Source organism: Neoarius graeffei, chromosome 3 (assembly GCF_027579695.1).
Source record: "Neoarius graeffei isolate fNeoGra1 chromosome 3, fNeoGra1.pri, whole genome shotgun sequence".
NCBI lineage: Eukaryota > Metazoa > Chordata > Actinopteri > Siluriformes > Ariidae > Neoarius > Neoarius graeffei.
Genome location: NC_083571.1, coordinates 74,781,388 through 74,798,055, shown reverse-complemented (window position 1 = coordinate 74,798,055; position 16,668 = coordinate 74,781,388). Strand labels below are relative to the sequence as shown.

Genomic DNA, 16,668 nt, shown 5'->3' with positions numbered 1-16,668 from the left:
GCGGGGGATATTGTGCTCTCAGAGCACTGTTTTATTTTCACTGACAATCCCTGGAGTTAAAGGTTTTTTGGTCATTCTTTGCAAGTAGTTAACCTGAAATAGAATATAGGGGACTTTCACTGCCATCACAGATTTTTGTTTATCACACAACATCTGCCATATTACTGGGTAAACAAAGAAACAGCCATGACAGTTAATAATGAAAATCGAGATATCAGCAGATTGCGTTACATTGAAAAGCTGAAACATGCAGGCATCACAGTTCCATATAATTTACCCACAAATTTATTTATTTATTTATTCATTCTGCACACTGCTCTCTCTAGGCGGCATGGTGGTGTAGTGGTTAGCGCTGCCGCCTCACAGCAAGAAGGTCCGGGTTCGAGCCCCGTGGCCGGCGAGGGCCTTTCTGTGTGGAGTTTGCATGTTCTCCCCGTGTCCATGTGGGTTTCCTCCAGGTGCTCCGGTTTCCCCCACAGTCCAAAGACATGCAGGTTAGGTTAACTGGTGACTCTAAATTGACCGTAGGTGTGAATGTGAGTGTGAATGGTTGTCTGTGTCTATGTGTCAGCCCTGTGATGACCTGCCGACTTGTCCAGGGTGTACCCCGCCTTTCGCCCGTAGTCAGCTGGGATAGGCTCCAGCTTGCCTGCGACCCTGTAGAACAGGATAAAGCAGCTAGAGATAATGAGATGAGATGAGACTGCTCTCTCTCTCTCGCTCTGTGTGTGTATCCGCACGTTCATTCACTGCTTCAGATGGGTTAAATGCAGAGGAGGAATTTTGCTGTGCTTGAGTGGATATGTAACAAAAATAAAGACTGCTTCTTAATTTATAAATACAGATGTATTTATTCCACTTGAAAAGTGTACAAATACAGTGGCAAACCAGTTACTGGATTTGGGATACTACGATATCCTGAATTATTTAGTATTTGGGACTTCTAAATACACCAGAGATGCTAAAGGCAGACAAAAGTACAGATGCCTACCAATATTTCGAGGCCGGTTTTGTGCATGCCAGAATGTTATGGGAAATTCCTGATAAAGAAAAATACACAATTATGACAAAAGTAAGCTCAAACATGGACTTATAATAGTAATAAACAAGCCAGGGCTTAGATCTAGCATATTTTATGGTGTTTAGCTGAGTCTACATTATCAGTACATAAACATGCTGCTAGTCTAGCCAAGCATTAGGGCTAATAAAATATATATATATCCACAGCCCACATCTAGATATACAATTTAATGTAGCACAGAGCTTTCATACAAACCTGATAAACAATGTTCTCCACACACACACGGGAATGTTTTTTATCATTTACTCTTCCTGTTTAGCTGCAGCTCACCATTTTTCTCATCTTTCTGGATTCGCCGGAAAGCTGTGAAAAGTTAAACCAGGCTCATCTCCACGTCTGTTATTACATCCAAAAGCAGTACAGATCTCTGGCATTTTTCTTTTAGATGTAACTTCTACAAGTTTATCTGTAGATGTTTACTGAATTGGGCTTACACTCACTCACATACACCTGTGTTGGTCGCTGGCAAACACAAAGCTCACCAGGCAACATGGCCGCATAAGTCCGCAGTTACAATGACGTCACGTGAAAGTCCTGTACAGTGTCTTGCAAAAGTATTCATCCCCCTTGGTGTTTGTCCCATTTTGTTGCATTACAAGATGGAATTAAAATGGATTTTGGGGGATTAGAACCATTTGATTTACACAACATACCTACCACTATAAAGGTGCAAATTATTGTTTTATTGTGACAATGATTTAAGATGAAAAAACAGAAATCTGGAGTGTGCATAGGTATTCACCCCCCAAAGTCAATACTTTGTAGAGCCACCATTTGCTGCAAGTTTCTTGGGGTACATCTCTATTCACTTAGCACATCTAGCCACTGGGGTTTTTGCCCATTCCTCAAGGCAAAACTGCTCCAACTCCTTCAAATTAGATGGGTTGCGTTGGTGTACAGCAATCTTCAAGCTATGCCACAGATTCTCAATTGGATTGAAGTCTGGGCTTTGATTAGACCATTCCAAAACATTTAATGTTTCCCTTTAACTCACTCCAGTGTAGCTTTAGCAGTATGTTTAGGGTTATTGTCCTGCTGGAAATGTGAACCATCATGCCAGTCTCAAACAGGTTTTCCTCCAGAAATGCCCTGTATTTAGTGCCATCCATCTTTCCTTCAGTCCTGACCAACTTTCCTGTCCCTACAGATGCAAAATATCTCCACAGCATGCTGCTGTCACCACCATGTTTCACTGTAGGAATGGCGTTCTCAGGATGTTGGATTTGTGCCACACATGGCATTTCCCATGATGGCCAAAAAGATAAATTTTAGTCTCATTTGACCAGAGAATCTTCTTCCATGTGTTTGGGGAGCCTGCCACATGCTGTTGGGTAAACTCCAAATGTGTTTTCTTAAGCAGTGACTATTTTTTTCTGGCTACTCTTCCATAAAGCCCTGCTCTGTGGAGTGTATGGCTTAAAGTGGCCCTATGGACGGCCTTACTGAGTTGATGCCCACCCCTTCCCACTTTCCTGGATCCACCCTGATTGTAACCAGCAGATGAACTGATTAGATTCTGGAATTGATCCCAACAGGGTAAAGATCAGAGCAAGGTCAAATGTCTGAAATAGTTTTTCTTCCAATAGCTTCCTTCCTGTTTGAAATATATTTTAGGCATTCAAGAAAGACTAGACTTGTATATATCATCATCACTTTTCATTCCCATTACAGGAAGTTCTCTCTGGATGACCTGCTCACCAATATGACGATCTATTGAACTACCAATTCAATCATCCCGTCCATGCACTTCTACAAGGAGAACTTTGGCAAAGGTCTTAGTCACGTTCCAAGGACGTCATGAAATGATTCTATCTGGATTTCTGTGGTTTTTCATTTTAATTGCCAAAATATATCCTCAATGCTTGTTTTTCTTTGCTATCTTGTGTATCTTTAGAATCCCAGTTCTTGTTCCAACGGGTTTGGATATTTCCCCCAGTGAGCTGGTAGACACTTCAGAACTATGGGCCAGCATGGTTTTAACTAGACCAAAATATCAGCATAGTGGCACCAGTCATAATGGCTGGGGGTTCAGGGGCCACCTTAGGTCCCCAAAAACCCACAGGTTCTACGGTACATGCTCAGAGATGCATTCTAGTACATTTCCTGGCACTTGCAGGCCTCCCTGAAAGTCACTCTTTTTCTTTAGTAATATTGAGATTTTTTTTGCCAATAGTTGCTGATTTGTTTTTGATTGAAGACTTATAATAATTAATATTCAGCTATATTGGTGACATATTTATGGAACAAGAATAAAAACAACCAGTTGATGTTCACGCACTGTCAGCTTTATTTTCAGCTTCAGCCATTCAATTACAATACACAACTATCCAGATCTAATTCATGGACCAGCACGTTATGTGCATGGCGTGTAAGTGCCTATCATCATGGACACAGCATAAGGAAGGAAGTTAGCCAGACTAGCATGATCAGTGACGATCTCCACACGGAACTACTCAGGCAGCTATGCACTGGATGATTACGTGGACGGGGAGTGGAGTATGTCCGAATGTAGAACATTCGCATGGTGGCGTGCTGTCGCGTGGGGACAACAAGAGAAAATTAAACAAAAGACCGCATTCTCAAGATTGACAGGTTTATTAGTGTAGCGGCATATCAGCAATATCGTGGGCACAGCGGTAAGGAAATATTGCGTATGGGCCTGATATGCTGAAAAGGCCTACTTAGAACCCTGGGCCAAGCAGAAGTACCAACAACTGGTGCACTACAATCTTGATGCCCAGAGGTGGCCATTTCGTTGCCATGAAAGTACCAGAGTTAATGGCCCAAGATATCCACAAATTTGTCAAGACTGTGGAGGGGAAAAAGTGAAGGAGCATTTTGTTAACAATAAACTGACTAATCACAGTTTTCTTTAATTGCTACGAAGGTGGACAGTAAATATAAAGCAGAATGCAGCATAGACGGTGAAGGAAGGTGCTTTCAAAATAGTGAAATTAAAAAAAAAAGCAAAATAGAATTAAATCTGTATTTGGCATGATTGCCTATAAAATAGAGTAGCTGAAATTGAATTGGCTGTTAGGCCGTTAAGTTTCTCCTTTGGTTTTCACTTGCTTGTCTCTGCAGAACTAATCTTTCTTAATGTCACACTAAATTTAATCTGTAATTTAAATATTAACACTAATGCAGAATGCAAATGTTGAATGAATATATACATATATGTTTATACAAAAGTATGTGGACACCTGACCACCACACCCATACAAATGGGACATACTATCCCATCCATCATCTATAACCACTTATCCTGTGCAGGATCACAGGCAAGCTGGAGCCTATCCCAGCTGACTATGGGTGAGAGGTGGGGTACACCCTGGACAAGTTGCCAGGTCATCGCAGGGCTGACACATAGAAGAAAACAACCATTCACACCTACGGTCAATTTAGAGCCACCAATTAACTGAACCTGCATGTCTTTGGACTGTGGGGGAAACCGGAGCACTTGGAGCAAACCCACACAGACACGGGGAGAATATGCAAACTCTACACAGAAAGGCCCCTGCTGGCCACTGGGCTCAAACCCAGAACCTTTTTGCTGTGAGGCAACAGTGCTAACCACTACACCACCATGCCACCCCTGGGACATACTAAATTACTCAAAAAACAAAACCCATAAGCACATACATTTGGCCAGAAAACGTAATTAAAATTGTCAGGAGCCTATGAGGGCGGCACGGTGGTGTAGTGGTTAGCGCTGTCACCTCACAGCAAGAAGGTCCGGGTTCGAGCCCCGTGGCTGGCGAGGGCCTTTGTGTGGAGTTTGCATGTTCTCCCCGTGTCCGCGGGTTTCCTCCGGGTGCTCCAGTTTCCCCCACAGTCCAAAGACATGCAGGTTAGGTTAACTGGTGACTCTAAATTGACCGTAGGTGTGAATGTGTGTGTGAATGGTTGTCTGTGTCTATGTGTTAGCCCTGTGATGACCTGGCGACTTGTCCAGGGTGTACTCCGCCTTTCACCCGTAGTCAGTTGGGATAGGCTCCAGCTTGCCTGCGATCCTGTAATAATAATAATAATAATAATAATAATGTTAAATTTATATAGCGCCTTTCAAAAAACCCAAGGACGCTTTACAATTATAGAAAAGGAAAGAAAAAAAAAAAATAATAATAAATAAATAATAAAAAATAAAAAGTAAAAAGTCCACCAAGTAGGGGTCAGGATGTAATTCCCGTGGTGTAGCAGCCACAGTCCCACCAAAAGGCGCACAAAAACAAGTCCCACATCTCCAGCACCGCCACTGTGACGCCGTCAGCAACATCGTTCGAACACCACGCCATGGATCCACACAGCGAGCAGAGCCACGCAGAGCGCAGGTGTGTCCCAAACCGCCTGCACAGCCACCGTGACGCCACTGAGCAACATCGCTCGGAACATCACGCCAAGCGTTAAAGCACAGAGTGCTGGACAACCACGATGTAAATTGAGCAACAGGCTCACTGCAGTCCATAGCTGGGAGCACAGGCATCGCCCATGGCGAACCAAGGCCTGGAGGGAACCGACGCCCCAAACTAGGTCCGGAGCTACACCACAACCGGCGGACAAAACAAACAAACACCAAACTACACAAACATACAGGAAAGAAAAAAAATAGAAAAAGAAATAAAATAAGAGCTCCGGTGAGAAGCGGCAGCCAGAACGTGCACGACGTACTCTCAACCGGAAACGGAAAAAAAAAAAAAGATCCTGTAGAACAGGATAAAGCGGCTAGAGATAATGAGATGAGATGCCTATGAAAGTAAATATTTTCATAATATTTTTGATAAATATGGACTTTGTGAGCAGGCTTTTTTTATTTCACATTTTATATAAATCTAGTATTATGAGTACTATATATTCATTTAAAAAGGTGTTTGAAGGGGATGTGTTAATTTGTGTTTTAAAAAAAAGCGTACAAAGTGTTTATTGGGCCTCTAAGCTGGTCCTTTTTCCTCTCCCTTTTTTAGTGACCATAAAATGGACATACATTTTCTTAATCAGAAAGTTAAATGGATTAAGAGAGAACTATTTAAATGTAGGACATCTATGTAAAACCAGCCCATACAAAACAGCAGTAGTATTATGTCCCATATATAATCGTCTTGCTTGTTATTATAGAATTACATTCATACTTGTACTATGTTCATATTCATGTTTATTTCACATATTTAAAGAAGAAAAAAAGAAACACCTCAAATTATTTCAGGTAAAATGGTAATGAATCTGAATGGAAACAGCAAACAGCACAAATCACAAGTAGACATTTAATTTTTAAAAAGTACACAATGAAAAGCATTAAATCATTGATTACAAATAGTTTTGTTTGGCTTTCAAGAACATAGTAAAATTTCATCGCTATCATTGCTCAAGTAAGTTTGAAGTGTCATCGCTATCATTGCTCTTAAACTCATACACATACCTCATCATGCTCCCTGAAGGTTCTCTGAAACTTCTACAACCAGTCAAATAAAGAAACAGAGTGAAGGCACAACCAAAGCAATGAAGTTGGTCTGACTCCATTGTGCGTGTGTGTTTTGGAATGCACATTAGGAATGACTATAAAATGGATTTGGAAACCATCTGAAAAAGTGTGACAATATCTATGAAAATAAATATTTTCATAATATTTATTATACAAATATGCTCTGGCTTGTAATTACTTGAGTGTTCTGCTTTCTTACTGCATAAAATTAAAACTTGAAAAACCTTACACAGAGAAATAAAGCCTTGAGGCAGGTGTGACCATCACAGTGCTTTCTGGACTTCAGGGGTGATACATAATGTAAAGATTTAGCTAATTAAGGGTGAGATTTAAATCATCTAAAACAATTAGTGAAATGTAGTTAAAATGTTTCAAATTTGTGAGAGTAAGATTAAAGTTTGATTTCATGTTCAGTAATGTGCATTTACTACAGGGGAAAATATGTGACCGTGAAATTGAGATGTTGAAAGCAAGCATTAGTGCACACTCTTCAAGTAAGTTCAGGTATGAAAAGAAGATGGAGATGGCCTGTAGCATCTAGGATTACAAATGTTTAAGAAATTAAAATTCATTTCCATCAGTCTGTCAGAAAACAATAGAAAACACTTCACCTTTGGTTTAGGTGAAGTGCCACTGCCAGTGTCCTCTTGATAGCTTTTAGCATGCAACACTGACATGGTTCATGCTGAACCATGTCAGTGTTGCATGCTAAAAGCTATCAAGAGGACACTGGCAGTGGCACTTCACCTAAACCAAACCCCCAATTATTTAAGTTAAGAAAGTTATGAATGGTACTTAAAGTTTTGATCCTAAGAAAAAAACAGCAGCTAATTTTAGTAGTATGCATTTAGTAACAGACTGAATGCAGCTATGTGCAAATACTGTAGGATAATCAATAATGCCCTAGGACAAGAACTGAGAAACACTGCTTTAGACAATGCAAGCACTCGTTCCATGTCAATCAACATTAATTTCTGAAAGTACATAAATACAAATTAGCTGCTGTTTTTTATTCAGTCCTTGAATCTCGTCAGGGATTTCAGAAGGACCAAACTGTCTGTACAATATACTGCTTGCAACAATATGCAGACAGTGTCTAATAAAGTCAGGAAAAAACCTTATCTATATATCTTTGGAGATGAATGTCAATTCCAGGTCCATTTTGTAAACACTACACAGCATATTTAAATAAATATTTAAAAAAATTTCATGAGAAAAACAACAGATTCAACATCACAAATGCTGCTTCACAGTGGGACAACATAATATATAGGAAACAAATCTCACACTCAAAAAACACAAAGGCTTCACAGAATCACAAGCGGCCCAGTGTAAAAGGTCACATGGGATGACTTTCAGGTCTTAAGCTGGAGAAAACATGTAGGTTTTAAAATACCTAAGTGCACAAAATTAAGCGTGTTATCATTTGGCTGATGAAACAAGTCACTGATAAAGATGCAGGGGGAAAAAAATATTGAAAACTCAGTCAATAACTGACCAGCAGGTCTCAGTATACAGAATGCCAATATTTAGATAGTTTCACTCACACACACACACACACGTTTATCAAAGAAATGGGAAAAAAAAGACTTCCTCATTGATCATACTACGTGATGGAAATTTAGATGCTCTTTTGAGAATAACAGAGTTCACGTGGACTCTTCCAGTTTAACCCAGGTATTTCAACTGTAGTTCCCATTGATATAAAAGACTTCAAGATGCTAATATTGCTGATGACATGGAAATCCTTTTAAGTGTTTGGATGATGAATTTAAAAAAAAAATCTAACAGGACATAATAAGTTTTACCATACATCACAATATTGAACACAGATAAAGCCACATATTGTCACAGCCCATGCTTTCAATCTGAATGGCAGTATATGGCATCTTGTTTTGGCCAAGTTGATGGCAGCACTGCAAATATCGTTCTCAACAGCAATCCCTTAATTCTGTTCACCAAATGAGAGCTCCATAAAAGCACGAATAGAACCAACATAATTAGTGATCAATCTATAAATTATTTTAACATGCAATATTATGATATCCAACCATTAAAGAACTATGAGGGATGGAAAAGTTTATCAGCATATTCCTTCTGCCAACAAAACTTTTCCAAAACACTTATTTAAAAAAAAAAAAAAAAAAGTGCAAACATAATAAAATTCTATGAACAATGTTTCAAATAAACTGAGTGCTGACATTTGGAGATTATGTTTAAAAGAAAAAAAAGGCTAATGGTAATTCACCTCAGCAGTACAGATAAATTTATGGTCCCCAGACAAAAAAAAAAAAAGTATATATAAATAAATACAGTGCTCAGCGTAAATGAGTACACCCCCTTTGAAATGTAACATTTTAAACAATAGCTCAATGAAAAACAATTTCCAAAATGTTGAAAAGAAAGTTTAATATAACATCTGTTTAACTTATAACGTGAAAGTAAGGTTAATAATATAACTTACATTACACATTTTTCAGTTTTACTCAAATTAGGGCGGTGCAAAAATGAGTACACCCCACAACAAAAACTACTACATCTAGTACTTTGTATGGCCTCCATGATTTTTAATGACAGCGCCAAGTCTTCTAGGCATGGAATGAACAAGTTGGCGACATTTTGCAACATCAATCTTTTTCCATTCTTCAACAATGACCTCTTTGAGTGACTGGATGCTGGATGGAGAGTGAAGCTCAACTTGTCTCTTCAGAATTCCCCCCCCAAAAATAATTTCTTTACACCACAAAAGTGAAGGCTACAAGAAGATCAGCAAAGCTTTACTTATCAGGTCAGAATACTGTAGCAAAAGTGGTACAAAAAATTTAAGAAAGATGGAACTGCAACCATCTCACAGATGCCCCTTTTCCACCAAAGCAGTTCCAGGGCTGGTTCGGGGCCAGTGCTTAGTTTGGAACTGGGTTTTCTGTTTCCACTGACAAAGAACTGGCTCTGGGGCCAGAAAAACCAGTTCCAGGCTAGCACCAACTCTCTGCTGGGCCAGAGGAAAGAACCGTTTACGTGAGCGGGGGGCGCGGAGTTGTTAAGGCCAACAACAATAAGACCACGAAAGATCACCATTTTTAAGCATCGAGAAGCAGCAGCTGTACAAACGCGAAGTCATCCATTATTATTATTATTATTGCTGCTGCTGCTTCTTCCGTGTTGTTTTTGCTTCGATATTCGCGCCAAGGTTTATGCAAACGTAGCGGCATAATGACGTATACAGCAACGTAACTGACGTATACAGCGATGTAATGACGTGTCTTCCCTTAGCACCACGAGCTATGGAAAAGCAAACTGGTTCTCAGCTGGCTCGCGAGTTGAACGAGTTGTGAACCAGCACCAGCACTGGCCCCGAACCAGCCCTGGAACTGATTTGGTGGAAAAGAGGCAGAGACGTCCAGGTCGTCCACGGAAGTTAACACCTCAACAGGAGCGTCTTCTGATGAGAAGGGTTGAAGAAAATCGGCATGCAAGTTCACTGCAGTTATCTAAAGAAATAGAAAGCCAAACTGGGGTGACTATTTCCCATGACACAATACGGCGTACACTGCAGAGGAATGGCATGCATGGATGCCGTCCACGAAAGAAGCCTCTCCTAAAGCCCAGGCACAAAAAAGCCCACATAGAGTTTGCCAGGGCCCATGCTGACAAAGATGAAGACTACTGGGACTCTATACTCTGGAGTGAAGAGACCAAGATAAATGTTTTTGGAACTGATGGCGTCGCAAAGGTGAGGAATACAAAGAAAAATGCATGGTGCCTACAGTGAAACATGGTGGGGGCAGTGTCCTTATGTGGGGCTGCAGGAGTGCTGCTGGTGTCTGGGAGCTGCATTTCATTGATGGCATCATGAATTCACAGATGTATTGCTCTGTACTGAAAGAGAAGATGCTACCATCACTCCGTGCCCTTGGTCACTGTGCACTTTTCCAACATGACTAAACACACATCTAAGGCCACTGTTGGATTTCTGAAGAACAGGATGAAAGTGATTCAGTGGCCAAGTATGTCTCCTGATCTGAACCCAATCGAACACCTATGTGGAATTCTGAAGAGAAGTTGAGCATCACTCTCCATCCAGCATCCAGTCACTAAAAGAGGTCATTGTTGAAGAATGGAAAAAGACTGATGTTGCAAAATGTCGCCAACTTGTTCATTCCATGCCTAGAAGACTTGGTGCAGTCATTAAAAATCATGAAGGCCGTACAAAGTACTAGATGTTGTAGTTTTTGTTGTGGGGTGTACTCATTTTTGCACCACCCTAATTTGAGTAAAACTGAAAAAATGTGTAATCCAAGTTATATTATTAACCTTACTTTCACATTATAAGTTAAACAGATGTTATATTAAAAACTTTGTCAACATTTTGGAAATTGTTTGTGTTCATTGAGCTATTGTTTAAAATGTTACTTTTCAAAGGGGGTGTACTCATTTACGCTGAGCACTGTGTGTATACATCACATTGACAAATAATAATGCCTTACTGTTCAATGTCAACAGGCTGCACACCCGGACAAACAACTTGGTATAATACCGGATTTGTCAGTTGTTGACCAAACTCAGAGATTGCTTTTTGTGCTTTGCATCCAAGCAGAATACAATATTGAAACACCAAAAATAGGGAGCATTACCTTTAGCTGAAACGTACAAAAACCTGACAGGTTATTAGGGTGGATAATAAGAAAATGACACAAGGTACTGATTTTTGTCTAGGGAGCATATTAAAAACAAACCAGCTGAAAGTTTATATAAAAAAAAGGCACATGTACTGTATTGAAAATAAATAACAGAATGCTCAGAGTATGTGGTTTTATTCTGTTAAAATACTTTTGCTTCTAGTGACTTAGACATACAGTGTCTTGCAAAAGTATTCATCCTCCTTCGTGTTTGTCCTGTTTTGTCGCATTACAAAGTGGAATTAAATTGATTTTTGGGGGGTTGACACCGTTTGATTTACACAACATGCCTACCACTTTAAAAGTGCAAATTATTATTATTTTTTTGTGACACAAACAGTAATTAAGATGAAAAAACAGAAATCTGGAGTGTGCACAGGTATTCACTCCCCAAAGTCAATACTTTGTAGAGCCACCTTTTGCTGCAATTACAGCTGCAAGTCTCTTGAGGTGTCTCTATTCACTTAGCACATCTAGCCACTGGGATTTTTGCCCATTCCTCAAGGCAAAACTGCTCCAACTCCTTCAAGTTAGATGGGTTGCGTTGGTGTACAGCAATCAAGTTATGAGACAGATTCTCAATTGGCTTGAGGCCTGGGCTTTGATTAGGCCGTTCCAAGACATTTACATGTTTCCCTTTAAACCACTCCAGTGTAGCTTTAGCAGTATGTTTAAGGTCATTGTCCTGCTGGAACGTGAACCTTCATCCCAGTCTCAAACCTCTGGCCGACTCAAACAGGTTTTCCTCCAGAATTGCCCTGTATTTAGTGCCATCCATCTTTCCTTCAGTCCTGACCAGCTTTCCTGTCCCTGCAGATGAAAAACATCCCCACAGCATGATGCTGCCACCACCATGCTTCACTGTAGGAATGGTGTTCTCAAGGTCATGGGAAGTGTCGGGTTTGCACCACACATGGTATTTCCTGTGATGGCCAAAAATTTAAATCTTAGTCTCATCTGATGAGAGAATTTTCTTCCATGTGTTCTTCCTTGACCGGTCTGTGAGTTTTGGTGGGTGGCCTTCTCGTCAGGTTTGTAGTGGTGCCATGTTCTTTCCATTTTGCTATAATGAATTTAATGGTGCTCTGTGGGATATTTGAAGTTTGGAATATTTTTTTGTAACCCAACCCTGATCTATACTTCTCCACAACTTTGTCTCTGACCTGTGTGGAGTGCTTCTTGGTTTTCATGTTGCTTGCTTAGTAGTGTAGCAGAGTCAGGGTCCTTCCAGAACAGGCTGATTTATACAGACATCATATGACCGATCATGTGACACTTTGATTGCCCACAGGTGGATCTTAATCAACTAATTATGTGACTTGTGTAGTGAATTTAGGAGTTTCATTATTGTGTTTGTGTCACAATATTAAAAAAACAAAAACAAAAAAACACAAACCAATTTACACCTTTAAAAGTGGTAGGCATGTTGTGTAAATCACATGGTGCTAAACCCCCCCCCCCACAATCCATTTTAATTCCAGCTTATGTGACAAAACAGGACAAACACCAAGGGGCATGAACACCTTTGCAAGACACCGTCCGTCGTCATTTTCTACAACCCCAATTCCAAAAAAAAAAAAAAAGTTGGGATGCTGTATAAAATGTAAATAAAAACAGAATGCAATGATTTGCAAATCTCATAAAATCATAGATTTTTCATAATAGAACAGACAACATATCAAATGTTTAAACTGAGAAAAATGTACCATTTTAAGAAAAAAAAAGGGTAATTTTGAATTTGATAGCAGCAACACGTCTCAAATAAGTTGGGACAGGGCCATGTTTACCACTTTGTAGCATCCCCTCTTCTTTTAAAGGAGATACGCAGAACCTTTATTTTTAAATACATTTCTGAGTGGATAGTATCTCCACCCTTGACTCTTGTATGCTGCATAAATGGGAATTAAAAAAATATATTTTTGAGAGTTAAAAATCAACCACAAAGTTGGCATTCGAGCTGCCCCGCTGAGCCAGCCAGCCCTGAGTGTGTGACATCACAGCAGGAACCGGTTTTAAGGCTAAGGCCTTTGACAGCTATAGACCAAAGTCGTATAAATAAAAATATAAGCCTTGAGCGAGGCACCTAACTCCCAACTGCTCCCCGGGCGCTGTTAGTATTATGGCTGCCCACTGCTCTGGGTATGTGTGTGTGCTCATTGCTCACGTGTGTGCATGTGTGTTTGCTGCTTCAGATGGGTTAAATGCAGAGAGGAAACTTCAGAAGTGTGTGATGAATAAAGTTGTGCTTTCTTTCTTTCTCAGGCTACAGAGGTGAGCAGTGCTGTCCTGAATAGGGCTACTCAGACACCCAGACGACTGCCGCACACACACACACACGTTCACACCTATGGGCAATTTAGAGTAGCCAGTTAGCCTAACTGCATGTCTATGGACTGTGGGGGAAACCCATGCAGACACCGGGAGAACATGCAACCTCCACAGAGAAAGGCCCCCATCGGCCACTGGGCTCACCACTACACCACTGTGACACCCGATTTGTAAATCACTGCATTTTGTTTTTATTTACATTTTACACACAGCACCCAAAGTTTTTTGGAATTGGGGTGGTATGAAATGTCAGTACTGAGGCTGTTTGCTTAATTGGTCAACTGTCACAGTTATCCATTAGATAAAATGAATAGTACATTTCACTCACACACACCTCCCTACATGAATTTAATGCTAAATTCACTAGTACTGCCTAATCATTATAAAGACATAACAGCAGATTGTGCAAAAGTATGTTCTGAACAACTAACATCTACAGCAACGGATCTTTGTGGACATCATGATTATAATTTTTTTTCAGTTTATATGACAGTAAATATGGCCTTGATCATCTGTTAAAATAATAAATTTAGAGAACAAATCACAAAGCTGTCTCTTGCTCCACTTTCACCAGCTTGGATAAAACCTGTGAGGTTTTGGATTCCTCCTGTTCATTCTCGTCTTCATCCTTAATTTGGACAATGCTGTTCTCTTTCTTTTCGTTTTGATGTAGCTGCCTGTCCAGAGTCTTGGGCTGTATAAGTAAGATGAATAGGAACTTGACAGTCAGTAAATACAGTAATTTTTCAACACCTTCTGCATACAAACACTTAATTTAACTCTCATGTTTACTTGTAACTATCTCACAATTGTTTCTGATCGGGTTTTTTTTTTTTAGCCATTTGCATCATTGTTGGTTCAAAAAATCTACATGCTTGTATAGCATTCTCTCTCAGTTGTAGGTTACTTTGAATTTTTTATTTTATTTAAATCCAATGTCTTTGTTACAGGAAAAGTCCACCCTGAAACAAACTAAACATTTACAGTATGTTAAAGAGGACATGCTGTGGAAAACTGAGTTTCTTGGTTTTGAAATCGGTTGATGTGAATTGGGGCTGTACTGGGCCTTTCAAAGTGTAAGTAAGTAAGTAATGCTTTATTTGTCCCACAAAGGGCAATTTGTTTTGCAGAAGTAGCATACATGACAAACACAGACACACACATTTCCACGCAAAGTTTAAAATAATAATAAATAAAGAATAAAAAAGGGAGGGGGAGGGGTAGAGGTTCTCTTGTTTGTTAGAATTCTTTCAAGTGGACTGTTACCTTCCCAGCCTGTAATGGCCATAGAAAGAAAATGGGCAGAAACTTTTCAAAAATAACACGTCTAAAAATTGCTAACAAATTATTTATGCATTTGGTTTGCAATTCTATTGTTTTATTATGTTATTTATTGCTCTATTTGCCAGGGGTGCGTCCCCACACAAAATCAGAAATATAAAAATGAATAAAAGAATGAACTCCACAAAAGCATATTCACTATAAATTTGACATCACTTCAGTAAACTTATGTTAAATGCTTCAAAGAAAAATTGTATGCATAAATGATCTGAGGGTCCCCCCATTACATACATACACAAACACACACACACACACGTGTGTGTATATGTGTATATATATATATATATATATATATATATATATATATATATATATATACATACACACACACACACACATATATATATATATATACACATATACATATATATACACATACACATTTTATATATATATATATATATATATATATATATATATATATATACATACACATTTTATATATATATATATATATATATATATATATATATATATATATATATATATATATACATACACATTTAAAAAATCTCCTTCTCACCCCCGGCGGGGGGGGTGGTATCCATGTCATCCTCAAGCTCGGGTCCTCTACCAGAGGCCTGGGAGTTTGAGGGTTCTGCGCAGTATCTTCGATGTTCCTAGGACTGCGCTCTTCTGGACTGAGGCTTCAGATGTTGTTCCTGGGATTTGCTGGAGCCACTCTCCCAGTTTGGGGGTTACTGCCCCAAGTGCCCCCACTACCACGGGGACCACGCAACCCTTGACCTTCCACATCCGTTCCAGCTGCTCTTTCAACCCTTGATACTTCTCAAGTTTCTCATGTTCCTTCTTCCTGATGTTGGCGTCAGCTGGGATCGCCACATCTATCACCACCACCCTCTTCTGCTCTTTGTCCACCACCACTATGTCCGGTTGGTTAGCCAGGATCTGTTTGTCAGTCTGGAAGCTGAAGTCCCACAGAATCTTGGCCCTGTTGTTCTCAGCCACCTTCTGTGGTATGGCCCATTGGGACTTGGGTATTTCTATTCCATACTGGTTGCAGATGTTCCTGTATACTATCCCAGCCACTTGGTTGTGCCTCTCCATGTACGCTGATCCAGCTAGCATCTTACACCCTGCTACTATGTGCTGGACTGTTTCAGGGGCTTCTTTGCACAGTCTGCATCTTGGGTCTGATCTACTCTGGTAGATCCTGGCCTCTATGGCTCTTGTGCTTATGGCCTGTTCTTGTGCTGCCATGATTAGTGCCTCTGTGCTGTCTGTCAGTCCTGCATTATCCAGCCACTGGTAGGATTTCTTGATATCAGCCACTTCCTCTATCTGACGGTGGTACATGCCATGTAGGGGTTTGTCTCTCCAGGTTGTCTGTTCCTCCTCCTCTGCACTCTCATCAGGGTTCTGCTGCCTGAGACATTCACTTAGCAGTTCATCCTTTGGGGCCATCTTTCTGATGTATTCTCGGATTTTCGATGTTTCATCCTGGACCGTGGTCTTGACGCTCACTAGCCCTCGGCCTCCCTCTTTCCGCTTAGTGTATAGTCTCAGGGTGCTGGACTTGGGGTGGAACCCTCCATGCATGGTGAGGAGCTTTCTAGTCTTGATATCTGTGGCTTCTATCTCCTCCTTTGGCCAGTTTATGATACCAGCGGGGTATCTGATGACTGGTAGTGCGTACATGTTGATGGCTCGGACCTTGTTCTTACCATTCAGCTGACTTTTCAGGACCTGCCTTACTCTCTGGAGGTATTTGGCTGTGGTTGACTTCCTTGTGGCCTCTTCAT

At 40.2% G+C, this 16,668-nt stretch overlaps 1 protein-coding gene across 3 annotated transcripts in view; it reads right to left on the bottom strand.

Moving 5' to 3' along the window:
• Nucleotides 1-612: 612 nt before the first annotated feature.
• The window catches only part of slc5a6a (solute carrier family 5 member 6a), a 114,858-nt gene continuing 98,802 nt past the window's right edge, over nucleotides 613-16,668 (bottom strand). The window contains exons 15-16 of one of the 3 annotated variants that reach the window (XM_060917321.1): nucleotides 1,277-1,384; nucleotides 613-1,040 (exon numbers count right to left, since the gene is read on the bottom strand). In XM_060917321.1, coding sequence (XP_060773304.1) covers nucleotides 1,320-1,384 — 65 coding nt within the window. In that variant the 3' untranslated portion in view covers nucleotides 613-1,040; nucleotides 1,277-1,319. Of the gene's footprint in view, nucleotides 1,041-1,276; nucleotides 1,385-12,949; nucleotides 14,259-16,668 lie in introns of those variants that run through there. The other 2 variants (XM_060917318.1, XR_009654366.1) reach the window with 2 other exon arrangements.